Genomic DNA, 27,074 nt, shown 5'->3' on the forward strand with positions numbered 1-27,074 from the left:
TGCCGACACGACCTTACAAGGGGCTGCTCGGGACTTCGTGGAAAGCATGGCCTCCATGGGGCTGTCCCTGAATAAGTTTGGCCCAACTCATAGTCATGGACATGCCTTAGACCTGGTGTTCACCTCTAGTGACGTGGGTGATCTGACACTAAGTAAAAGTGAAACAAAAGAAGTGCCATGGTCAGATCACTTCCTGGTGCAACTGGACTTCTCCGCGACCCTTCCCCTCTGCAGGGAGGTGGGACCAATTCGGATGGTCCGCCCCCGCCACTTAATGGATCCAAATGGTTTCCAGAGAGTGGTAGGGGATGCTTTAGCCCATGTTGATGGCCTTTCAGCTGATTCCCTGGTGGCCCGCTGGAATGCGGAGTTAACCAGGGCTATCAACTGTCTGGCTCCGAAGCGCCCTCTCCGATTGCATGGAGCCCGACCAGCCCCGTGGTTTTCTTCGGAGCTGAGGGCGATGAAACAATCGTTGAGACGGTTAGAGCGTCGGTGGCAGAAAACTCACTCCGAATCTGACCGGACACAGGTTAGAGCTCAACGTCGAGCCTACCAAGTGGCGATAGCGACTGCGAAGAAGACTTTCTTCACCGCCTCTATTGCATCTGCAGAAAATAGTAGCAGGAGACTCTTTCAGGTGGTTCGCAATTTAACGGAACCACCTTTACCACCGGGGCCTTGTAAAGACCCCAAGATCTCCTGCAACGATTTTGCAAAGTTTTTTGCAGATAAAATCACTCATATTCGGAAGGAGCTAGACACCACCGTGGGAGCAGGGCCGGGGCGGGAGAGTGCTAGAGCTCTGTCTGGTCAAGTTGCATGGAATCAATTTCAATCCGTTACCCCCGAGGATGTGGACAGGCTGCTTGGACGCGTGAAACCAACCACCTGTCTCCTTGATCCTTGCCCATCCTGGCTAATAAAAGCAAGCCGGGAAGGGCTGGGCGATGGGCTCTGCGGGGTGGTGAATGCTTCCCTCTGTGAGGGAACATTCCCAGATCCGCTGAAAGAGGCGGTCATTAAACCGCTTCTTAAAAAACCATCTTTAGACCCGGCCAGTATGGCCAACTATCGCCCAGTCTCAAATCTTCCATTCTTGGGCAAGGTGATTGAGCGCGTGGTTGCTGAACAACTCCAGGCACGCCTGGAGGATGCGGACCATTTGGATCCCTTCCAATCGGGATTCAGGCCTCACCATGGGACTGAAACTGCCTTGGTCGCGCTGGTTGATGATCTCCGGCGAGCTAGGGACAAAGGTGAGAGTTGTTTCCTGGTTCTGCTGGATCTCTCAGCGGCCTTTGATACAATCGACCATAACATCCTTCTGGACCGTCTAGAGGGGCTGGGAGCTGGGGGCACTGTTATACAGTGGTTCCGCTCCTTCCTCCTGGGCCGTGTTCAGAAAGTGGTGGTGGGGGATGAGTGTTCAGACCCCTGGGCCCTCACTTGTGGGGTGCCTCAGGGTTCCGTCCTCTCCCCCATGCTTTTTAACATCTATATGAAGCCGCTGGGAGAGATCATCAGGGGGTTTGGACTGGGTGTCCATCAATATGCAGATGATACCCAGCTCTACCTCTCTTTCAAATCAGAACCAGTGAAGGCGGTGAAGGTCCTGTGTGAGTGCCTGGAGGCGGTTGGAGGATGGATGGCGGCTAATGGATTGAAGTTGAATCCTGACAAGACAGAAGTACTGTTTTTGGGGGACAGGAGGCGGGCTGGTGTGGAGGACTCCCTGGTCCTGAATAGGGTAACTGTGCCCCTGAAGGACCAGGTGCGCAGCCTGGGAGTCATTTTGGACTCACAGCTGTCCATGGAGGCACAGGTCAATTCTGTATCCAGGGCAGCTGTCTACCAACTCCACCTGATACGCAGGCTGAGACCCTACCTGCCCGCGGACTGTCTCGCCAGAGTGGTGCATGCTCTGGTTATCTCCCGCTTGGACTACTGCAATGCGCTCTACGTGGGGCTACCTTTGAAGGTGACTCGGAAACTACAACTAATCCAGAATGCGGCAGCTAGACTGGTGACTGGGGGCGGCCGCCGAGACCACATAACACCGGTCTTGAAAGACCTACATTGGCTCCCAGTACGTTTCCGAGCACAATTCAAAGTGTTGGTCTTGACCTTTAAAGCCCTAAACGGCCTCGGCCCAGTATACCTGAAGGAGCGTCTCCACCCCCATCGTTCTGCCCGGACACTGAGGTCCAGCTCCGAGGGCCTCCTGGCGGTTCCCTCATTGCGAGAAGTAAAGCTACAGGGAACCAGGCAGAGGGCCTTCTCGGTAGTGGCGCCCTCCCTGTGGAACGCCCTCCCAGCAGATGTCAAAGCGATAAATAACTACCTGACATTCAGAAGACATCTTAAGGCAGCCCTGTTCAGGGAAGTTTTTAATCTGTGATATTTTATTGTATTTTTTGTTTCTATGGAAGCCGCCCAGAGTGGCTGGGGAAACCCAGCCAGATGGGCGGGGTACAAATAATAAATTATTATTATTATTATTATTATTATTGATTTCAGTCATTTATTCTGAATATAACTCACATTGGATATCACCCATAGTAAACAGTCTAAGATAATCAGATTTGTACTCATGATAGGAGATACCTGGTTTAGATATCCAGAGCGCTGGCAGATATAGTAGAACATAACTCCATGTCCTGCCTATGTGTTTCTGTTCTTAAGCACCACTCCCAACTCTTTCCATTCCGTGTATGTGTCATGATGTACAATGAAGGTGTGCCTGCATCTCTAGATTCAGATGGCCTATTAGGAAAGAATCAGCAAAGTTCAAATTTTGAGGTGCACAGCATCCTTGCATTCAACAAAGGCTCCAGACACCAGTGACTAACATCATATTGCAGCTTCTATTGGTGCTCTTTTAATCCTGGAACAATTAATCTATGGCGGCAGTCCTAAACTGGGGTAAGCCCCAGGGAACTTACTGGGGTGTGCTTTTGACTAGACTTACTTGGGATTGTGTTGTAATTGTCACATGTGTCCTGTGAGTCAGCAGATGCTTGGATCTTAGAAGGAAACCACCTATCCCTTCCTTAATTGTTTGTGGTTAATCAACTAATTATCTGTTGGCTGGAATGTCCACACTTAATTTGTGGTCTGTAGCAATTTATTTTAAACATCATAGGGTAATTCATATATCCTTTGGAATATGTAATTGTATAAGCTTCTAGCAGGTCAAAGGACAAGAATGCAATGGGCCGGCCAAGTCAGGGTGACAAGGACCATAAGGAGGGCTCTAGTGGGTTGTGGGACCCCTTGCTGGGAGTGAGGGAATCTTTAAACGAATATCCCAGTGAGGGAAATCCGGGGTAGGGGTTCCTCATCCATTCTTTATACAACATGGGATGGGAAACTTCCAGCCTGTGGGCTCACAAGAAGGACCTAATCTGGGCCCACAAGAAGGTCCAGTTATGCCCACAAGGCCATTTCCCCCAAGTCATTACTGGTGATGCTAGCTTAAGGGGTGGGAAATTTTTGGCAAGTCTGCCCCACGCTGTTCTCTTCAGCTTCTGAAAAAGGATCTTTGTGTGACAGGTTTTTTTAAAAAAAGGTCTGCTTTCTTTTTTATTTTCTTCATTGTTGTGTGATGGAGCAGTTGCTGCCAGAACCAATGTGTGCTCTATGCCTTGCAGAGTGAGTGGTAAACCAGCAGGTCCAGACCAGTGCTGTATCATTAATAAAAGACCACTCAGTAGCCTGCTGCAAGAGATTTACCAAGTGCTTTGAAGATAAAATTGTTAAGTTGCAGCTTGTGGTTTCTACATCAGTTGTTGCAGATGGAAGATGTGGACAGGAGACTTGTAGCAGTGAGAGGAGCTACATGCCCTCTCAATCTCTGCTCATCACGGCTGATAAAGTCTAGAAGTAAGTGACTGACTCGATGGGTGCAGGGAATGGTTAATGTCTCATTGTGAAAGGGAGTCATTGAAAGAGGCAGTGGTGCAGCCCTGCTTGAAAAAGTCCTCCCAGGACCCAGAGGTCTAAGAAAACTACCACCTAGTCCCTGATATTTTCTTCTTGGGCAAGATGCTCTAGAGATACAGGTATGCCTTGAGGAAGCAGTTTACCTAGACCTGGCTCAATATGGTTTCAGGTCCAGATTTAGCACTAAAGCAGCCTTGGCCCCCCTGGTTGATGGCCTTTATTGGAAGACAGATGGAGTGGGAGTTGGTTCCCTGTAGCTTTTCCTTGACCTCTCAGTGGTTTTTGACACGGTTGACCATGAAGTCCTTCTGGAATTACTCTGGAAGATGGTACTCAGAGGCACTGTACTGTGGCGGTTCTGCTCCTACCTGCAGTGCTATTTGTACTAAGAGACTGTTGCTCAGCTCCATGGCTTTTGAGCTGTAAGGGTGCTGTAAGGTTCCATTCTGTCTTCTATGCTGCTATGAGGCATATTTCCAGTACAAGAAGGTGCACGTGCTTGTTCGCCACACAGCCGCTCAGATGATTTCTCCACAGTCACGGTGACATTCACACCATCTTGTGTCAGACGCTCACAGGCGGCATGAAGCACTGTTTAATTGAATTTTTTCCTCACTGAAAACTGTATCCAGTACAGTCAGAATAAAAGCCACTTTCAAATGGGCTAGAAAAGGGGGGATTTCTTTACGCTGTTCATGTGTCTTATCCACATGCAACTGGAAGGAAAGTTTAAAAAATGTTTTTGTGGCAAGAAAGAAGTCAGTTGAATACACCCTAAAATTAAATACATCTTAGGGTGTGGTTTCCAAAAGCTTGCTCTCTGAAGTCTGATAAGGATGGATAAAGTTGCCATCCTTTAACTGCCGAGAATGGAAAAGGTCCAAATAACCCTTAGGGGCAAAAAGGGTGTGTGCTGCAGATAACTCTAAGAAGATATATAATTAAAATAGTGTATATAGTTTTGAGTTCAGTATGAATCTTTGGGCTGGCACATGCACGACATTTTATCATTTTGCTATGCTAAGAGGTTTTGCTGCTGCATCTACACAATCATTAAAATAATTCAGTTACAGATATGCAAATACCCAGTTGATCGTACCTAAGGACTATCTCAAGCATAATGTGAGATCCTATGGATACTTGCTCTGAGGTAAAGTGCATTATATAAACCCTGGGGTAATGATGCAGAAACGTATAAAAGCATAAACACATCAGAAATAATAGGGAAATGTATAAACAGTTTTGAATATAATGCTTGTAGAAAGTTATCTCCCCTGAAGATAACTTTGTGATAGTATATAACAATAATGGCAGTCACTTTAATTCGGATCCATTTGTAAAAGAAGATTTTCTGTCAGTCTCCAGCAGAGGGAGATATCAGAAATTTGCTTCCTCTTCATCCCTTTTTCCTTTTGAATTGTGCCTTTTAGAATATAAGATTAGGGGACGAGAGTACCTGTGTTTATTGATCTGATATAAGCTGTTCTCATAGTCTTTTTGGCTAAAGAGCAGATTAAAAATACTGCTAGTGAGGAAGTGCATAAGGATGCTCATTCATGTCCTGTTGAAGTGGCTGGCTGCATCTTTTGATTAATTAACTAGTTGTTACGTGTAACTAGTGTTTCATAAACAGCAAATGTAGGTCACCAGAGTGTGTTGAAGTGGAAAACATCAGATTATGTGTGTGTGTGTGTGTGTGCATTGTTCGTAATAGGCCTGGAAAGAGCCAAGATTTAGGGTATCACAAAGTACGGCTCACATCCTAATTGGGATTGTTGAAACAGAAAAGTGGGTTGGAGCTGCTCCAGGCCCAGTTACCTCTGGCTGGAGATCTATTCGTACAGAAAGAAGATGAGCACAGGAACACAAAGGAAGAAGTGGCACATTGGAGGGGCTGGTGTTGCGCAAGAGGATTGTAGGAAGTGAGCAGGAATGTGGGAGAAGGCAATGGGTGCACCTAGTAAGGTTTCTAGATTGGTATACAGATGGTTAACTGGGAAATTATTGGGGAAAACTGATATGAGTTAAATTTGCTGGAGAATATATCAATAGGGAATTTTTCATTCCCCAGGACAAATAGATATAAGTAGCGTGTTATAAATTAGCATGAGATAGAATTCAAGTGAACCAATGTCGTCCTTATCCAATGAACCAAATATTTCATTGATTCTAATAAATGAATGGGTATGTATGGATGGAATGTGTCAGGTTTCAGAAACTTCAAAAGCTCATCTTTCAAGTTATTCTTTTCCTTAGATAATGGAATGCCCTTTTCACAAGACTTCTTTTTAACTCAACTTTATGTATTACTTACTCTCACATTACACTCTACTACAGTAGAGGAAGTGATTGTAATCAACCCACGTGAGATGTGTGAGGTGTCGGCTTTTGTATCACTTCTCCTCCTGTCATCACCCCCACCACACCCTGTGGAGCAAATTGTTCTTTTTAGCTCAAGTTGTTCTGCTCTTGCACAGCTACCACTCAGTTTAACAACCTTACTGAAAGAAATATCCTGTGACGACTGTACCCATAATGTAATGATAGCTTAGAGAATAAAGCAGTTCACATTTATTGAAATGTTTTTATTGTCATAATCTTGTTCTCATGCCTCAGAAAGAAACCAGTCTGTTACTTTAGGGTTTCGTCCTTTATGATTTTGTTTTGCTTTCTTTCTAGAAATTGCAGTGCTCTTGCATATTCTTGTAGGGCGTACTATTGGCTTCACCCCATTAGTTTGGCCATCACAGCCTCAAATTCTTCAAAACTGACTTCTCCATCATTATTTTTGTCCATCTCTTTGAATACGGCATCAATAGTAGAAGCCTGTGATTTTAATACAAAACAAGAAGGTCAAATCAATTGATGTCACCTTAGTGACAATAATTTCGCTATTTTCTCTCTACTTTGAGATTTGCTGTCTCTGTGAAGCAGTCCCTGGCTTATACTTACTCAAGTCACTGTGTGGTTCATTTTTAAAGTTTCTTAGGTTACCATTTGATATTTGGCTTCCCCAGTTGTTTAACAATGAGGGTTTATATAGATTGTAATCCTACACACACACACTTAGACTAAGTCATACTCAGAGTAGATCTGCTAAAATCGATGGACATAAGTTAGCAGCCAAGTGGCTCTATTCTGAATATAACTTTTAAGATACAGCCCATAATTTGCAATGTAAGAACTAAGTGCTTTAAGGACTGGAATGCCAGTCGTTAAATATTTTACTATAAATAAGATACTAAAACTGATAATTATAGCACTGGTGCTACAATTACAAGCAAATTTCTTAAACGTAATGGTCAGTTTTGCTCCTGCTGTGGAGGACACCTACTGACATGCTGCTCATCTAAACTTCAGCCCAGCATTTATTGTGTCTCTGTTTCTGTGACGGGTTGCTTACAGTGTTAGTCCTGTTCAGAATAGACCCATTGATAGCAGTGAGCATGACTAACGTTATCAATTTCAGTGGGTCTAGTCTGAGTATAACTTATGTGCCAATGAACCTCCAGCAATCTATCTCAGGCATTGTGGAGTAAATATATATACATTAAATAAAACAATGTACAGTACATTATGGGACTATGAGCACATGCCTCATTAGGAAAAATGGAAATGCTTGGGGCTTCATTCTTTTAAATTCTGTGCTTTCTGCAGTCTTGCTCTCTTCACCCCCAGTTAAATATTTGGCAAATATTACTTCTGTAATTGCTTTTGGACATTTCCACACACTTTCTTATGCTGTCTCAATGAAACAATTATGAACTTGCCTTTGGTACATTTGGAAATTCCTTCTCAATTAATTCTTTCAGTTCACATTGGGATAGTTGATTAGGATCCCCCCCTTTTGAAGCATACTTGTCAAAAACCTTTCTCAGTTCTTCAGTAGATGTCTTGGCCATTTTATAGAACTCCTGAAAAGGTAATGTTCCAATGTGCTCAAATTAGAAATAAAGAAAAGAACACACAAGTAGAATAAGCTAACAAAAAATCACCACAAAAGAGGATAGAAATATGCAAATCACTTGATTATTATTTATATTTCACTCTTCTATGAAAAACTAAACAAAGTGACTTACAAATCAAAAGATAACAAAAGCAGTCATAACAGTCAATCAGGATTTTTTAAAAAACAGTGTAAATAACTTTGTTTAAAACTGTTATCTGCAACAGTTTTCTGTACATGTTGCAGCTTCTGTTTTTCAGTCTTCCACAATTGCAGCTACAGGGCAAATTCATTTAAACCCGTTACCTTATCCTGATCAAATTGCATGTCCATTGATGGCCCCCCACATTTCTGTTTGCAATTTGTATGCAGCCTACTGACTGCCTGAACAGATTTATTGCAGCAGAAAATATATGTGGTTTTTTACACATTTATTCAAAAGTTACAATACAGCTTTGTCCACTGACATAATATCACAGAATGATCACTCCATTCTTCAATCCCACATGTCTGTCATGTTGGCTCACCAAATACCCTCAGTAGGAACCCAACTACCAATCTGGTTTACTAGACATTTTCAATCAATATATCCCGTCCACAGACACGTCTGCAATGCTGTTGGCATTAAAATACCTGGTTCTTCAGTGTTTATGATGCACCAGTATGAAGCAAAAGCAATAGAGTAATGTATTTGAATTTACATGTTACATACTCAGGATGAATGTAGGATGTCAAGCAACATTTTGAACATAGTTTTTATCTAGAACAGTATTAGAAAGATTGGGAAGCAGGTGATCAACACAGAAGACAGGCGAGCAGCAGATAAAATGGTACATGGCATGAAGAAATAAAAGTTGAAAAAACTGAATTTCTTGATATCCCGGCTTTCTGTCTACCACTTTGTGGAGGCAAAAAAACCCCACCTGGTGATACTCACTCACTCCACAATTTCTAGGTTCATTTCCTTGGAAGCACACCCTGCCCATTTCAAATTACTTCCAATTAAGTGTGTTTTAGGCATACTAACTTGGAACTTCATCTTTTGCAAAGTTCAGTTCCCTGATCCAGCAAGGGAATTGTAATGATCAGCTACAGATGGGCTATTCATTGTTGGTGAGGATGTGGAATCCTAATTCTATTGAACGGTTTAAGAAAGGTGCTTCCATAGCCACTGTCTCACATTGTTAATTCTAACAATAACATTCTTGTAGCATGATTATAATAGGATTTGAGCCGTTGCATTTAAGCAACTGAACTCTGTGGAGGATTAGTGCTAGGGCATACTTCTTGGTTTTTTAATTCACGCCCCTCAGAAGGGGCCTTTGGGGGGGTGAATATTGCGCACGTACCCCCCCCTTTATAGGGGGGTTGCTACAGGTTGAAAAAAAGTACACAGCTTTTCATATGGCATTCCCCACAATGCAATACTATATAGTAGAATAGCATGACAACACTTGCTGTTTTGTTAGCAATGACATCTCTAAATAATAAGTGATACTATACTGCCAATAGTAAAGCAATTTAAATATGGATATCAGATGATTTCAGAACTAGTTGCAAGTGCCAGTTCTAAATTAATTTGTGCTGCAGGCTGAAAATGGGGCTTGTTTTTCAGACTGACCAGATGAGTTTTAAAATGGATAAGAAGTTACAACTCGGTGTCATGCAGGGTAGTAGCCCAAGACTGAGTAAACTACAGCTTCCAGGGCAATTATTTAAAACAAGCATAGATTATCACATGAAATTCAGATCTTACTTACCTTGCTCTGCAAACCTAAAACCCCCTGAAATTGTCAAGGCAGCTTTAAAAGACGCAGTTTGAGACTGGCATTCTTATAGTCATCTGAGGCAGGAGTGTCAACCTGATTGTGAAATGTTTGTGTTGTTTGTTGCTATTAACAATAATAATTAATAGTTTAAGTTTGTTTGTACTTCTTTCCCATGTCTTTGTTTCAAAATTCCTAATTATATTTCTGCAAGAAAGAACTCCCTTTGACTAGGGTTGCCACCTTTGTTCTGGCAAAATACAGGACCGGGAGGGGCGGGACGGTTGGGGGGGCTGATTCCCCCCCCCCCATCATGCTTCAGAGCAATCCATTTCAATCTACTGCAGCCTAACAGGATGGCGCTGGAATTTGACACAGAAAATGCCCTTTCCCGCACGTCCACCTCCCAAACCTCTGAGGACAGTGGATCTAGCAAGAGAGTCCCTTTGTACACCTGTAGATATTTCAGATATTTGTGACCAGAGTTGTTTAGGGCTTTAGTGTGAGCACAGTGAATTGGGCCTGGAAATAAACTGGGATCCAGTGCAATTCATTTAAAAATAGTGATAGGAGTTCTAAATGGAATCTCAAGTCATCTGGCAAATTGAAGTTTCTGGGTCGTCTTCCAGGGCAGCCCCATCTAGAATATTGTGGTCCAATCATTTCTGTATAGGTTAGCATTAGTGAAGGGTTTGTTACCATTTTGGTGCTAAGTGGGTTTTTTCCACTAGGCTAACTTTTCACTCTTTTAAGCTGTTGCGAGTTTTTATTCATGTGAGTTTTATCTTCTTCTAGCGTTGTTTTAGAGTTGTCTATATTTTTAAAGTTTTTAAGCTATCCTTGTAATGCTGATGGGCCACTGAAGGACAGCAATACATTTGGTGGGGGGGAGGATATTTGCTACAGATGCTTTGAGCTTCGAAGCGAAGAAAAAAAAGTAGATTTTTCTTCTTATCATCAGATTACAGGTGAAACTTGAAAAATTAGAATATCGTGGAAAAGTTCATTTAGTTCAGTAATTCAACTTAAAAGGTGAAACTAATATATGAGATGTGTAGTGGCTCTTGATGCACTAACTCCAGCCTCAGTCCACTCCTTGTGAAAGTCCCCAACACATTTGAATGGTCTTAGTTCCTGACAATCCTCTCCAGGCTGCGGTCATCCCTGCTGCTTGTGCACTTTTTTCTTCCACACTTTCCCCTTCTGTATAACTTTCCATTAATGTGCTTCAATATAGCACTTTGAGAACATCCAGCTTCTTCTGCAATTACCTTTTGAGGCTTTCCCTCCTTACGGAGGGTCTCAATGATGGCTTTCTGCACAACTGTCAGGTCAGCAGTCTTCCCCATGATTGTGCTTCCTACTGAACCAGACTGAGAGACCATTTAAAGGCTCAGGAACCCATTGCATGTGTTATGGATTGAATAGCTACTGCACCTTTTCACAATATTCTCATTTTCTGAGCTTGTTAATTTAGGATTTTCATCAGCTGTACGCCATGATCATCACAATTATAACAAATAAAGGCTTGACATATCTCGCTTTGCATGTCATGAGTCTATCTCATATATTAGTTTCACCTTTTAAGTTGAATTACTGAAATAAATGAACTTTTCCACGATATTATAATTTTTTGAGTTTCACCTGTATGTCTTCAGTGTTGTATCAGCTGCTTGCTGTTATGAAACATCTAATATTGTTTTCATAAGAGTGAATGGTGCGTTCTTTGTGTAGCATTGATCCTCAACCATATTTGACAGAAATTTCATTAGTTCATATATACCCCTTGTGTGTACATGGGAAGTGGAAGAGTAAAATTGCCATACGATAATGAACTAAAATCTCAATTGAGCAAAAATCTTTTAGCCTCTTGCATTCTAAGCTTCAGTCTTAGCAAAATGCTTAAATGTTAATTTAAAGTTAAGTCAATGTAAATATTATTTGAAATCACTTGGTCAACTCACCTAACACAGTGTTGAGGCCTTTGTTTTTCTTTTTGTAAGTTTGATTCTCCCTTTTCTGCTTAAGTTTAACTGGGTCAGGCCCATTTTTTTCTGGGAAAGGATTTCTAAAACGCAGAAGATCCACATAGTAAATACACTGGGCGCTACACCTTCATTAGAGTAAAGCACACCCAGTATACTGTCAGTAGCTTAATATAAAGAACAGAACTAATGTTGAAACTCTTCCCTGGCCCTCAACATCTCAGTTTCAGTGGTAGTATCATTTGTGGGTTGAACCTATTTTTATTGTATACAATGTTGCTGTACTAGAAACATGGGAAGATTTATGGGCATTCAAGGTGGTGACCCGAGTGCTTTGTATAGCATAGAAATAATGTAAACCAAAGTAAATATTTTTCTTCGTTAAGGTCATTGACATGCCTGAACACAATCCTGGAGACATGGGAGGAACAATGAGACTAGGGGAAAGGAAAACTATCTTTAATACAAAGGACTCTATCTTAAGTAAGTCTTAAGTTATTTGGCAAATGTATATTTGGCAAATATATATATATATTAAAAAACCCATATCTGTATGTGAAAATAATACATATTGATATAATGTTTGTGGGCCTTAAGTGTAATAATGCTTTGATTCAGTACCTTTTCTTAATATTTAGTTATGATCATGGAAAAATAAGGGGCCTAATGTGTATCGTCCAAAAAAGTAATAAGTAGTCATATTCCGCTTTCTTCAGAAGACTTGCTTTTTAATATACGGCACAGTCTTTATGGTTTAATAAGACCAGCTAAAATTTGTTGACCTGTTCAGATTTATGAAAAGTGTGCTTCCCTTGTAAAGCATAAATCAAAAGCCCCCTTCTTTTTCAAAGTATCAAGCTGAGTAGCAGCTACACATGTCTCTTCCTTATGTAGAGGAGGACAGGCGAAAAAAGACCATTAGAAAACCATAAGAAAGCACAAAGCACCTCGTCTTCCCCCTTTCCTTTCCCGGCTGTAGTAGGGATCCTCAAATTTCAGAAAACAATTCAAATACCTTCAGAAAACCAGTCCCGGTTCTTTCGGTAGTTGATTGATTGCAGCCCATTTGCATATGAAGCTTCAGGAGTGCCTCTTGATTAACGCCAATTATCCAGATTAAAGAGGAACCTTCCGCAAAGTAATAGAGGCTAGTCCACGATGGGGGCACACTCCCAGATCACTTCCGTTCTGCCTTCCAAGTTGGCAGACACAGGGTTGCACAACACTGTGGGATGCAGTGGACTTCCTAGACCCCAGTAGAAAGCACCAGGAGGATTTATGCCTCATGGCCTCCCTTTCCCCTGCCTGAACTTCTTTGAAGCCCCTGGAAGGGCTACGGAGAACAACCGCCATTGAATTGTGGGCATGGCTGGAAACCTGTACTTCACATTCTAAGTTGTGCGCTAGCTAAGCACAGCCTGCCTACAATCTATCCTTTATTATTGTTGCATATTTGTTCTAACCTTTCCACCCCAGGTTGAAAAAGAGAACATTCACATGAAAACTGGATTTTAAAAAATTCTGTCAGAATTGTGGTTCAGTAAATATCAAACACAGGCTGTGTTGCATTCTTCAACATTCAAATTCCAAAAAACGAGGGGTGCTAAAAAGTTGTAACATGACTTAGGCATTCAGAGAGTATTTTGGTTACATTTATATATTTAGGTAAGTTTAATGTGTGTAAAATTGCATACAAATCATTTAAAATTATTGCCAAGCACTTGAAGTTATATTATTATTATTATTATGCATTACCTGACACTTTCAGGTGGTAAAATTAAAATTCTTTGCTTTTATGGAAGCAGTTTATGTACTCCTTCATCAACCATAGATTTACCAAGCTAAACGTTATCCAATCACAAAATTAATAGCAGATTTGAATTTCTCACACCCAAAAACATATTTTAGGACCCCTCATTGAAGAAATTAGCAAAAATTAAGTTTCGCCTGCTAAAATAACACACTGTAACACACATGCCATTGAACATAAGAACTTCAAATAACAAACCTATTAAGCTATTCATTTTCATGTAAGCTGTATAATTTCGCCTTTAGGCAGTATTGTTTTTGACAAGTAGTGCGATAAGCATAATCATAATACTTTGGATTTATAATTAAAACACTGGTATTAATTAGGAAGACATTGTTAAGGAGCCATTTAACTCATAACGTGAGGAGTGTAATCTCTCAGCCCTCCCGGAAGAGAAGCTCCAGATTCCTTTCCTGTTGTAAATAACTGGATTGGAGGGAAAACTAACTTGGAAAAAGAGACAGAAATTGCATGGCTGTGTGCTCATTTGTTTAGTAACAGATTGGTGGTTGTGGTCTCAGTGAAATACCCCCCTGCTTTTGTTGACCTGGTGCATATGCTTGTTTTAGATATATCAGTTTTCTAGCTCCTTTATTCATGATCTTATTACAGTGGTACCTCGGGTTAAGTACTTAATTCATTCTGGAGGTCCGTACTTAACCTGAAACTGTTCTTAACCTGAAGCACCACTTTAGCTAATGGGGCCTCCCGCTGCTGCCGCGCCGCCGGAGCACGATTTCTGTTCTCATCCTGAAGCAAAGTTCTTAACCCGAGGTATTATTTCTGGGTTAGTGGAGTCTGTAACCTGAAGCGTATGTAACCTGAGGTACCACTGTATTGTAAGGGAGCTTTGCTTCAAGGCAAAGGAATAGTTTTGGATCAGTGCAGTAAGAGTGCCTCATTCACCTTCTCTGAGACTGGCTGGCCATCTCCATGGGAGGGTTTGTGACTTCCTTATGACTTTCCTTTCTCGTGGCCCCTCATGTCATCCTATCTCCCTCTGTCCCAGGGACCCTGGATCTGTGAACTTCTGGAAAGTGAGGCTGACCTCTGAGCTCTCATGCCATTTCACTTTTTTAAATAGTAGTAGTTGTAGTGTGTAATACTTTAAGATGGATATGCAAGCTTAGTGTCAGAACATCTGCCTTATTCGCTGAAGGTCCCAGGTTCTGGGGAGCCACAGCTAGTCACTGTTGATGGCACTGAGCTAGGTGGGCCAATGGTCTGACTCTGTATAAGGCAGCTTCCTATGTTCCTGGCCATTCTTTCTGCAGAATTTCACAAGCATCCAAGATAGCTGCAAAGAAACTATATTCCAGTTTAGGCTTTGCCACAAAATGGGAAGTACAGAAAATAATATGAGCTGCAGAACAAGGGTCATGACATAGAATTTGACATGAGGTCTCTTGAAGCTGCCCTTCTAATCCCCGTCTGACATGTCTTTTAGATACATGCTTCACTATCTTCAAAAAGATGTATTTTTGAAGTATTTCTCTTTTATTCCAGTCCTCCTTCCCCAATTTCCTAAACTCTACATATAACCCCAATCTGCTTTTTGTCCTTGTTTGTTGTGTATGTTATAAGATGCAGGAAGTGTCTAGTTGCCTCTGGCAAGGTCCGCATGTAGTCCGGGAAGATAGGGAGCCCTAAAGTTTGTTTTAAAATTCTAATGATCTTCCTTGCTTATCCTTTAGATACGTTCAATATTGTCCTGCCACATTACATGGCTAGACTGCATCTATTTGAATATCTGTGTTCTTTTATACATAATTGATTGGAAAAATATTAGATTATACACAAAAACGTTATTTTTACTTGTAACAGTACTGCAGAAGTAACCCTTCAAATGTATTTGTAGGGAAACTTTATGGTGACGAAGTTTTTGTGGAAGAACGACACAGGCATCGCTATGAGGCAAGTAACTGCTAACGTACCGTATTTTTCATCCCATAGGATGCTCCGTCCCATAGGACGCACCTAGTTTTTTTGGGGGAAATAAAGGAAAAAAAATTTTCCTTTATTTCCCCCCCCCCCAAACCAGGTCAGGGAAACCGAACCAGGTCGAGGAACAGCGGGATGGCGGCGCTGCGCCTCCTTGCTGTCCCCCGAGCTTGTGGGGCTGGCCGATGTCTGTCCGGCACACGGGGTGCGCCGGGCGGCAGGCTGCTGTCCGCAGCGTGGGGAGCCCTGTGGGGAACTCCCACAGGGCTCCAACACGCTATGGATGTCTGCTTTCAGGGCGCCCAACGCTCCGGGAAGCAGGCTGCTATCCACAGCCTTGACAGCCCTGCGGGACCTCCTGCAGGGCTGCCTAAGTTGCGGATGTGTTCCCGAAGCGCCGGGCGCTCTGCTTTCAGCGCGCCGGGAAGCAGGCTGCTATCCGCAGCCTAGACAGCCCTGCGGGAACTCCTGCAGGGCTGCCTAGGCTGCGGATGTGTTCCTGAAGCCTGGAGAGCGAGAGGGGTCGGTGCGCACCGACCCCTCTCGCTCTCCAAGCTTCAGCGGAAGCTTGCATTCACCCCATAGGACGCACACACACTTCTCCTTTATTTTTGGAAGGGAAAAAGTGCGTCCTATAGGGCGAAAAATACGGTAATTTTTGCTGTTTATCAGCCATGCTCAATTTGGAGTCAAGGCAACGCCCCTGTCCATTCCATCAGGTTTTCACAGTAAGGCCATGAGAACTATTACCTAAGCCTGTATAAAACTACAAATGTAGGCTTTAAGGGGGTGTGGTGGAAGTGTATTTTATCAGCATTTCCCTTCTCTGGAATGGAAAGACTTCATAGAATCTGCATAAGAAGTCTAAATAAAGTCTTATGGACTACTGCTTGAGGTGTGGCACCACATACCCATTCAACAAGGAAAGTCCCAAACCTTACTGCAAATAAACTCAGTGCAAGGTGGTGTTTCCTTCTATGTGCTGTTCCTTAAATATGGAGGAGGGGATAAAATCCTTCACATAGGGGTACAATCCCAAAAGAAGCTAAAGAAACACTTGTCAGCTTAAGTGAGGCTTTATGAAGCAGAGTCCACTGAAAACAGAGTTGCAGAAAAGAGTCCAGGATCATTCAGGCCCTGAGTTTATCACATCAGTATTGATACTCAGAGCCACCTGAAATTAGGGGTTTGAAGGTTTGAGAACAGGCACCCAGATAGGCACTCTAAAAACTTAAGTAGAATGTCTACCAGCAAAACTAATGAAAATGCACAAAGGAAACTCGGAGAAAGGGAATCATGGAGGACGGAGGGGAGACTCAAGTGGGAATCAGGAGATTCCGGACACCCAGTTCAGAGATTCATTTTATAAAGTGCCTCTTCAAAAGGACACATGAAAACTCAGGACTCTCCATAACCAATCAACAGCATTGCTTCGAAAAAGATGAGGAACTGAGGAAGATTAAGGAGGTCCCGTGCTATTATATGGAGAGTAGCTGCCACTGATCTGGTGCCCACCAGAGGTACTGAACTGTAACCACCATCATGCCAGACTGTTAGCCATGCTGTCTGAATCTGATGGAAGTTGTAGTCCAAAAGAACTGGAGGGCACCAGTTTGGAGAAGGATGACAGAGGGGGTGGACACTGCCTTGTCTTTTTTAATAGGGTTAGGTGGGACATTTTCAAGTGTACTTTGACTCAGCTTGCTAGATATTTTCCAGACTAGCTAACATTTGCAGACAAAAGTAAGCCTTTGAGGCAAGCTGCTTCTGAGAGGACACATAGAACAATAGCAGAATACTGCTCTCTGGCAACAAAGGACTTAATTACAGTTTTTTCTGATTCTGTTTGTTTTGTTACTAGGCTACACAATAGTATACAGGCAAAGACAGCTTTCTTTCTTTCTATCCGTTGTACTTCTTGACATTGAGTGTTTTTTCTCTCTTCCAGAAAGGATAAATGAGTATTTCCTTTAAAACTTATTCCCATATTTTGTAATACCTGCAAATTGCAACATATGCTGATTGCTATTTTGAAATCCATTCTCTCAGTTCAAGGTGCTGTGATTGAACCAGGATTTGGTCATCATTAATGCCTTTCAGGATTCCTTCCATTCCTGTTCAGCTGGATATCCAAATTGAGCAAATGCTATTCAGGAAACCCTGTATGAAGTTTCACCATTTCAAACCTGGTTTCAAATGGTGGTTTGGAGACAGCTTTTGGCCATAGCTTTCCTGATGTGGAAGTCAGGCCAAACCATGTTTGAGCAAAGGGGTATCTATACACAAGGGGAAGAAGCGGGAGTGCAAGTGTGTGTGGCACTCACAAATACCAAACTATGGTTTGGACATTATGTCTGAAACAGTCTTATCATGTTATTGTTAGTCCTGAAAGCTTTCTTTCATTAGAACCATCTAAAAAGGTATGTTTCAGCAAGAGAGAGAGATTATTGTAGCACAAAATCTATATGCATTGCCAATACTGATTCATATGTGGATGCACATCTCCACAGGTATTGCAGTTTTCATCTTAAAAATAAGTTTATCTTCTCTCTTTTGCTTTGCTCTTTCAAAGGTGAACCCTGAGTTGACTCACTTCTTTGAAGATAAAGGTTTGAGATTTGTTGGCCATGATACTGAAGGGAAAAGGATGGAGGTCATTGAGTTGAATGGTAAGGGCTTTGGTTTTTAGCTGCAGCATTCTCATATATAGGAAATGGAGGGTTCACTGTACAGAACCACACCTGACAGATACACACTGGAGAGGACTTTTATCTGCAGTTCTCATTCGGTCTTCTGTTAAAAAGAAGGAAAGCAGATTTCGGTTATTCCAGGAAGCCACATTTGTGAAGAGGGAATTACACTGTTTTGGTCTATAACTACTCTATTTTCAAGTAGCAGCTGGTCAAATGGTAGGATACATGAACCTGTAGAAACAAAGTATGCTTCTTAGTTAAAAAAACAACAACAAAAAACAGCCAGGCAGCCTAATTTCGGAGGATATGTTCCACAGTCTGTTTTGCTCTAAGGGAAAATGGGCTGGAAAGAGGTACAGAAGATGCCTTGCCTTGGTGGTTTTATATAGCCCAGAGACATCAGCAGACACCCAAAAAATGGCTGATTGCTTTCTTGTGGCACATTTTGTGGAGACACAATCATTGTTTTAGCAACTACTCAGCTTTAAATGTTCCTGCAGATGTTTCAATTGTTCTTAAGGAAAATGTTCTTAAAGATAGACCACTCACAAAATGTCCTGCTTATTTATTTGAAATGTCTATATATTCATTTTTTCAAACAAAACTCCAAAGTGGTTAATCACCAGTATGCATATAGATTGACTTACAGCCATTTAGTCATGGCTATTTACACTTTAAAGGTGTTGCTGCCCAATAAGGTATGTTTACAACATATTTTTATTTACTGCTAACCACAAAGTTTGAAATCACTGTTTTAAAGCAGACAGTGTAAAAGTCTTGAATTCCAGGCACTGACATTTGTCAATACTTCACATTTAGGAATATACATATCCTTTGTCACAATTGTATGATACTGATATTAAAAACTGAATTATTGCAGAGATACTAGCTGTCTGTAAAAACAAAAAATGTAAATTTACCTGATTATGAAAGCCTGAAGCCTATAATGATTAAATTTGGCTCCAGGATGTGACAGAAATAATTATTTCTATAGTCTCATGCTGATATGGCACAAAACGTAGGTTGTCCTTTTGGAGGTATTTCAAAACCTAGAAGAAAAAACTGTCTAAGTGCATTTGTTTTATTTCTGCTATATTGCTTCTGATATACATACTGAAAACAGTTCTGCACAGATCTTGATAAAATATGAGTGTTGTTAAACACTGCTGCTATGAAAGAAATAACATAAGCAATTATATATATATATATAATATGAAAAATATGAAAACTATATATATATATATATATATATCTATATATATATATATATATATATATAGTTTTCATATTTTTCCTTTGTCACATTCATATCAAATCATATCATCACATACAACTTTGCTCATACTGAGCATCGACTTCCCCCCTCCCACTCCCTGACTTCCTTAAGCAATCACAATCCTCTTTGCATTTCTATATCACCCTATTTACCTTCTTACTATACTTTTAAAAAATTACTTTAGTATTTGTAAATCAGTTTCAAAAATTATCATTACAAAATATTTTAAATCAAACCTGCAAATGTTCTCAAATGTTTACAATATTCTTTCATACATTGTATAAATTTACTCCAGTCCTTTTCAAACATTTCGTCACGCTGGTTTCGGATTTTCCCTGTCAGTTTTGCCAGTTCTGCATGTTCAATCATTTTTATCTGCCATTCTTCCAAAGTTGGAAGTTCCTTCTGCTTCCATTTCTGGGCTAAAAGTGTCCTTGCAGCCATGGTAGCATACATAAACATATTTAAGTCTACTTTTTGAATTTCTTCTCCCACAATAGAAAAGCCTCCGGTTTTTTAATAAAAGTATTTAAAGTATTTAAAAGTATTTAAAGATCTTTTTCAATTTATTGTATATCATATCCCAGTAGGCTTTACTACACATCCACCACATATGGAAGAAATTCCTTTCCTTCTACTTGCATTTCCAACATGCTTTATCTTGAGTTCTATACATTTTAGCAAGTTTAAAGGTAAAGGTAAAGGTACCCCTGCCCATACGGGCCAATCGTGTCCGACTCTGGGGTTGTGCGCCCATCTCACTTAAGAGGCCGGGGGCCAGCGCTGTCCGGAGACACTTCCGGGTCACGTGGCCAGCGTGACCAAGCTGCTCTGGCGAGCCAGCGCAGCACACGGAACGCCGTTTACCTTCCCGCTAGTAAGCGGTCCCTATTTATCTACTTGCACTTAAGGGTGCTTTCAAACTGTTAGGTGGGCAGGAGCTGGGACCGAACGACGGGAGCTCACCCCGTCGCGGGGATTCGAACTACCGACCTTGCGATCAGCAAGTCCTAGGCTCTGTGGTTTAACCCACAGCGCCACCCGCGTCAAGTTTAGTTGGCAAGTTTAGTTGGCATCAAATACCATCTATACATCATCTTCATTAAATTTTCCTTAAAGCAAGCAATGCAATCCTTAATGGTTTTCCAGAATCTGTTTTGGGTGGCAAGGCAAGACTTTTCATTCGTAGCAGAAAACAAATCAGCTAAGCAAAGAAATACAGTTGCCTTGCCACTAATAGGTGAAGTATGCAAGTTTTGATATGCTTGTGGGGTGGGGTGGAGTGTTTATTTTACCGACTGAAGCATCTTTCCCCTATGGCAAGTGTTTTTCAACTGAGAGGCCTGTGTTGAAAGCAAAAAGTAGCTAATTGCAAAAAAAGGGGCTGAAGGTTCACTTCCACTATTGTTACCTCTCCAGCCTCACAGCACTGATAAACTAAGTGGAAAGCATTTCAAAGGAGCAAGATAATTGGGTGGAAGGAAGAACTAAATGGAATATGGTGGTGGGAGGGTGTGGCTGGCTGAACAGAAACACAGACCGCACTGCAACATTTTGTTGCAGATCTCACTTATACTAGCCTATGTTGCAGTAAGATTTGCAACAAGATAATTTCTGTCATGTTCTTTGAACCGTAAAGCTATCTAAAATTTACAGACATTAGCATTTATATTTTAAATGCTAACTAATATGTATTTTCATGTCTGAAATCAGGATTAAAGTCATTGTAATTTAAATAGTTTGTAATATTATTAGTATTATATGTTTGCCTTTTAACTTTTTTTTTTTTTTTACTTTTCTCTGTGATTTATCTGTAGATCACCCGTATTTCATTGGTGTCCAGTTCCACCCGGAGTTTTCCTCAAGGCCTATGAAGCCATCGCCTGCCTACCTTGGCCTTTTGCTTGCTGCAACAGGGTCTCTCAGTGCCTACTTGCAACGTGGATGTAAATTGTCTCCTAGGTAACTTTGTGTTTTGTGTGTGTGTGATGGATGCTTCATAAAAAGCCTTCATGATTGATGTGCAATTCCAGAAAAGCAAAGTTACTTTTGAAGTGTTTATTATTAGTTATTATGTGTAGTTATTATGGGACGCGGGTGGCGCTGTAGGTTAAACCACAGAGCCTAGGACTTGCTGATGGAAAGGTCGGCGGTTCGAATCCCCGCGGCGGGGTGAGCTCCCATCGTTTGGTCCCAGCTCCTGCCCACCTAGCAGTTCGAAAGCACATCATAGTGCAAGTAGATAAATAGGGACCACTTTCTAGCGGGAAGGTAAACGGCGTTTCCGTGTGCAGCGCTGGTGCTGGCTCACCAGAGCAGCTTCGTCACGCTGGCCACGTGACCCGGAAGTGTCTTCGGACAGCGCTGGCTCCCGGCCTCTTAAGTGAGATGAGCGCGCAACCCTAGAGTCTGTCAAGATTGGCCCGTACGGGCAGGGGTACCTTTACCTTTACTTTACCTTTATGTGTACTAGAAAAGTTCTGAATAATGATTAGTTTTAAAAGGTCATTTGTTGAGTTGATATATTGCTTTTTCTATGAGAGCCAAATAAACGTAGAGGTTGAGAAACCCACCGCTTAATCCCAGGCAATTAATTAAGTCATGATTTTCTGCAGGGAACAAAAGCTGATTATCATAAAAGATTTCTGGATTTCTAACTTCCCTTTTTTATTTATGGATGTTTCACAGGAAACAATTACTTGGATTCAAAGATCTCACTGAATAAGTAAAATATACTTCCCTGGAGACTGGAAGAGGGGGTGTCACTGACCAAACACAGAGGAAGAGGGACCCTCTAGAGCAGACCTTTCCAAACTTTTCCTGTTGGTCACACACTTTTTAAACATGCATCATTTTGCGACATAGTAATTCAGTTTTACTAGCAAACCAGAGTTTAAATTAACCCCTTTCCAGCCGCGGGAGGAGTGCATGTGTGTTCACACAACACACCTATAGACTGCAGCCGACACACTAATGTATTGCGACACACAGTTTGGATAGCTCTGCCCTGGAGTGAGGGTTTGGGGCTGCAGACAGTGGGAGGAGAAGATGGGCAACACCGCCACCCCATATGAGAGCCAGTACCTTTTTTTCGTACAAAATCCTTAGATATTAGGATTTTTTATAATTTACGCCCTTAACTGAAATAATAACAATTTGTAACAACTTATAATCACGTTCGGGACGCGGGTGGCGCCGTGGGTTAAACCACGGAGCCTAGGACTTGCCGATCAGAAGGTCGGTGGTTCGAATCCCCGCGACGGGGTGAGCTCCCATTTCTCAGTCCCTGCTCCTGCCAACCTAGCAGTTCGAAAGCACTTCAAAGTTCAAGTAGATAAATAGGTACTGCTCTGGCGGGAAGGTAAACGGCATTTCCGTGCGCTGCTCTGGTTCTCCAGAAGTGGCCTAGTCATGCTGGCCATATAACCTGGAAGCTGTACGCCGGCTCCCTCGGCCAATAAAGCGAAACCCCAGAGTCGGTCACGACTGGACCTAATGGTCAGGGGTCCCTTTTTATAATCATGTTCAGTCTAGAGCCATCTCTAAACAATACTGTGTTTTGTATTATTAATTTGTAACAGCGATTGTAAATTGTAACAGACTTCCATAATGCCGTGCTTTTTATTTCCATACAGAAATTGGTTGCTTTCAGCTGATAATGTTATATCTGTACTGAGATATAAAAGAAGAGAAATGGCTTTTGTATAATAAGAGATAAAATATATGTTCTTGAATTAATTCTTGAAATTACATATTAACCGTGCTATTAACTTCTAAGTAAGTGTGTTTAGGATTGCAGCCTAAAATACCTCGACATGCTTTTTCACATGCTAAAATTACGTGCCCCACCCCCTTCTCCTCCCTTTCCAAAGCAGGAAGAGACAAACCAAACTATTGGCTCAGTGTTATGCACAGAACAGTTCTTGTGGCTTCTTTCTCTCTGGGCACACTGCAAGAAGAAGCCAAGACCAAATGTTTTGTTCTTCTCATGGTTTGTTTTCTCCCAGGTTTGGAAAGGGTGTGCAACTGTAGCTTAACTTGGCATCATGTGTGAACCAGATCATCATATTTTAATATCTCTTTAATTTTTCGTGCAATATGCAAAACTGTTTCATAATACCATGTTCTATTCCATGCTTCGTTGGGTACATTCAGAAGAAAGTAAGTACTGCAGCAGTAAGTACAAGATCTGTGTCTCTGACCATGTTGTTACTTGTGCTTTAAAATCAGTGACTAGCAAAACACCCCTCGTTACAATGTACTCCTCTCTAATGGAGTCCCCATCATCAGGCATTCTGCTTCCCAGGGTCAGGGAGAAGCTGAATGTCAACTGAATCCCGGAGAACAGTGCTGTGTTCCCCAGCCTCCCCAAAGAACTGCATGGCTGCTATTCTTGTCTTGAATATCAAAAAAGCAAACTGCTGCTTTCAAGGACACCTTTCAACTGAGCCTTAAACCTTCTCCTATCCCTGACATTGCTGAGGATGGGTTGGGATGATAGAGATGTTACTGACACTGGGTGGAATGATAGGGGAGACATGGTCTCCTCAATCACTTTTCTTCACCGAGAAAGCAGTCAGAGCACAGAGAAGGTTTTTTGTAATCAGGTGTGGAGGGAGCTGATAACCATGGGGTGCCTGGGTGCCCAACAACACAGGGCTGGAGAACCCAGCCCGAATAAGAGCTTGTTGAACAATCCACTTCCTCACGGTTACAGAAATCTTGGTGATCCCTATGTATCAAAGCAATAGAAGTTCTTCTTCAGAAATGGAGAGTCAATGGATTCATTCAGTCACCAGTACACAACCAGAAGACAGTTGAGTAATGGTTTCTGAATGCACCCCCAAAGCATCATTAGCAGTTATGGGCAATTGCAACTCTGCCATCAGATGGAACTCAATACCGAATGCTGTACTTAGGCTGTTAATGCTTACCAGAACAGCTGCTTAAACTAAACAAGGGCTGCAAGTAGCACCCATGAAATACAATAGTTTATAAGAGGGACCACAATATTTTACTCTACCATTCTACTGATATAAGACGATTGACTCAGTTTTGAAAGTTAGAAATATGGCTTGAATAATAACAGGTTTTCCTTAAACAAATGTTTGCATCTAGTGACATTCAAGGACGTTTTACAAACTATGTAGCATATGAAACCTGAAAGAGACTACTGCCCTTCAAAAAAATATTAAATATGTAATTATTTTCCTAATTTGGAACTCTTGGCTAAAATAAGGGTGGATTCAGATGACCACACTGTTTATGGGTGTTGCATGTTGATTGTGACTGATACACAATTGCTGAACCATGTCAAGTATTTATCACCCGGTGACTCATCACAAAATAGATTTCTCATCTGCTTAGCACAGCTAAGACGCTATCAGCAGGAAGAAAGCTCTCATATGTTGAGATTACTACTTTGTTAATCATCCTGAGGGAATGAGCAGCCAAAGTTAAACAGTTTTTAAGGTTTACTGATTTCCATAAGGAAGAGCATTTAATATGTGTTTAATTCTTCCACCGAAACTAATGGGATTTGAAAATGCTTTATATTGATTGCTATTGTACTATAATAGAGATTAAGAGTTGAAGGGGAAGAAATACGATTCTTATTCATTCTCAGGACAGCCATGGGCGGAATTCCTGCATTGCAGGGGGTTGGACTAGATGACCGTCGGGGTCCCTTCCTAGTGTACAATACTATGATTCTGAGATTCATTCATTCATTTCTGTTCAGTGACAGCTATGGCGACCTTAGTGACGACAGTTTTCCAGAAAAAGAATATCCCGAATCAGAAAGAGGCTGAACATTATTCCCAAGAGGAAGAGCATGGAAGAAACAGGTAAACTAGATCCATAGTTGGAGATTCCCCCCCCCCCCCAAAAAAAAAGAAAACCAAATACCAGCTTTAGAGGTGACAACATTTTCTTCCCATTTGCTTCCAGGTCAGATGGTTCAGTTGTTTATTTATGGGCTTGCTTATAGAGATATTAATTGCACATGTAGAAAAGGTTGTTGCATAGTAGTAATTCTTTTTCATCTTTCTTTCTTTCTTTCCAATATAAAAAAAAAAGAAGTGGAAGAAAAGGCATAATTGAAAAGGTCATTCCAAGCAGGGAGAAACCTATTACATTTTAAAACCGTCAGAGAAGACTAACATCACACAGCTGCTTTCCATATATCTTGTGAAGATCCCCTTGTGTTCCAGACAATGCTTCTGCTGACCCAGAGAAAAAAATCAATTCCATTTAAGCGTTATAGCTCTTTTAAAATTGCATAAAGGACTGTCTCACTCTGTCTCATGTTTTCAGGTAAATGTTAGCTTTGTGCTAATTTTTGATGACTGGAAGGTATGGGAATATTTTGAATACATTTCTAAACCATTTGAAATTTCAGAATCCCTTAATAGCGTTGCTTATCAAATTAAAAAATGAAACTGTCCAATATACATAAATATGATCAGTACAGATTTGTTTTAGATCTGTTTCCTTCATATTGTTATTGGATTGACAGATGCCTCTGATGCATTATAACCCTGTCTAATTTCTTAAGTGATGCTGATTTATTTCTATATAGAAATAAAATCTTGGTCTCCACCATTGTACACGATGATTGTCCTTCGACAGAAGTAATGTAGAAATTATTTGCTGCACAGTACCAGTCTAATAAATAATAGAGCAGAAGCTTGTGATGCTACAGATACATAAAATCTGACTACATTAATGAAAAATAATTGGGTTCATCATACATTTAACATAACAGATTGGGGAGTAATAGTTAGACACAAGCCCATATCTTAGTTTCTATATCTGTGGCATACACATGTTAGGGAGTTGGTTGTGAACATGGATTTAATCCTAATTCCTTGTTTTGGTCTCCCAGCAGAGACTAGTTTGTGCCATGTGATCTCATCTGTTTGGGGATGCTCTAATTTGTGGAATATTCAAACAGCTACTAGGGACACGGGGACAGAGATACGTTTCTCTTTGGGCCCCAGAGAGGTTCGGAGACTGGTAACTTCCAGATACATTTATTTTAGGTAGAACCCTTTTCAGCATGTCTGCTGCAGTAGAGTAGCAGTGTCACTAGTGCAGCAGCAAAGGATTGCTTTTTGCACTGCTGCTTTTGAGAGCCCTTTTGAGGTGAGTGGAGATATGTCCAGACACGGGCTAGCTTGATGACATGCCTGATATTATTATTCTTAGAGGAAGAAAGGGAATAAGAAGCTGTCTGTTTTAATATCCTATGTCACTATGGGAAAGTGCCCTGTTATTCAAGTGCTGTATGTTTTTAAAGCGATTTCCCCTCCAAATAAAATTCTATACTTTAAGATGATATTTTACCAACTGCATTAGAAAACCATTAGTTTCCTAATGTTCAGGCCAGTGTAACATGTGAAGAGAAAACTGGGAAAAGTAACTTTGTTCCTGTATTTTTTTAATGCATAGCTAAATGCTTTGGAAAATTTTATGAGAGTTGATGCTGCTAGATGACTGAGTCTCAGTTATCATACATTGATCGTTGCCATCTAAAGCATGTTAGATTTTCTTAAAGATTTCCTGTAAGTTTAAATTGAATTTTGAAATGTATTAAAATGTTAAATGAAGATATGTCTGTTATTTTATATTGCATTCAGTCAATAGAGCATGAAACTCTTAATTTCAGGGTTGTGGGTTCGAGCCCAAGTCCTTCATGGCAGGGATTGGGT

At 41.3% G+C, this 27,074-nt stretch overlaps 2 protein-coding genes across 6 annotated transcripts in view; one reads left to right on the forward strand and one right to left on the reverse strand.

The window, feature by feature from the left end:
- Positions 1-26,972, forward strand: part of CTPS2 (CTP synthase 2) — a 67,270-nt gene extending 40,298 nt beyond the window's left edge. For all 5 annotated transcript variants that reach the window (XM_083439077.1, XM_083439081.1, XM_083439078.1 and 2 more), the window contains 6 exons: positions 12,029-12,125; positions 15,311-15,366; positions 17,966-18,062; positions 21,180-21,324; positions 25,103-25,208; positions 25,441-26,972. In XM_083439077.1, the coding sequence (XP_083295203.1) occupies positions 12,029-12,125; positions 15,311-15,366; positions 17,966-18,062; positions 21,180-21,324; positions 25,103-25,172 (465 nt within the window). In that variant the 3' untranslated portion in view covers positions 25,173-25,208; positions 25,441-26,972. The remainder of the gene's footprint in view (positions 1-12,028; positions 12,126-15,310; positions 15,367-17,965; positions 18,063-21,179; positions 21,325-25,102; positions 25,209-25,440) is intronic.
- S100G (S100 calcium binding protein G) lies at positions 4,371-9,905 on the reverse strand. The gene is made up of 3 exons (XM_083439089.1): positions 9,652-9,905; positions 7,716-7,859; positions 4,371-6,771 (listed from the first exon to the last, which is right to left on the reverse strand). Exons 2-3 carry the CDS (start codon positions 7,845-7,847, stop codon positions 6,670-6,672), a joined length of 234 nt encoding a protein of 77 aa, XP_083295215.1. The 5' UTR covers positions 7,848-7,859; positions 9,652-9,905; the 3' UTR covers positions 4,371-6,669.
- Positions 26,973-27,074: the final 102 nt, after the last annotated feature.

This window comes from Podarcis tiliguerta (assembly GCF_965153285.1).
Source record: "Podarcis tiliguerta genome assembly, chromosome: 4".
Classification (NCBI taxonomy): domain Eukaryota; kingdom Metazoa; phylum Chordata; class Lepidosauria; order Squamata; family Lacertidae; genus Podarcis; species Podarcis tiliguerta.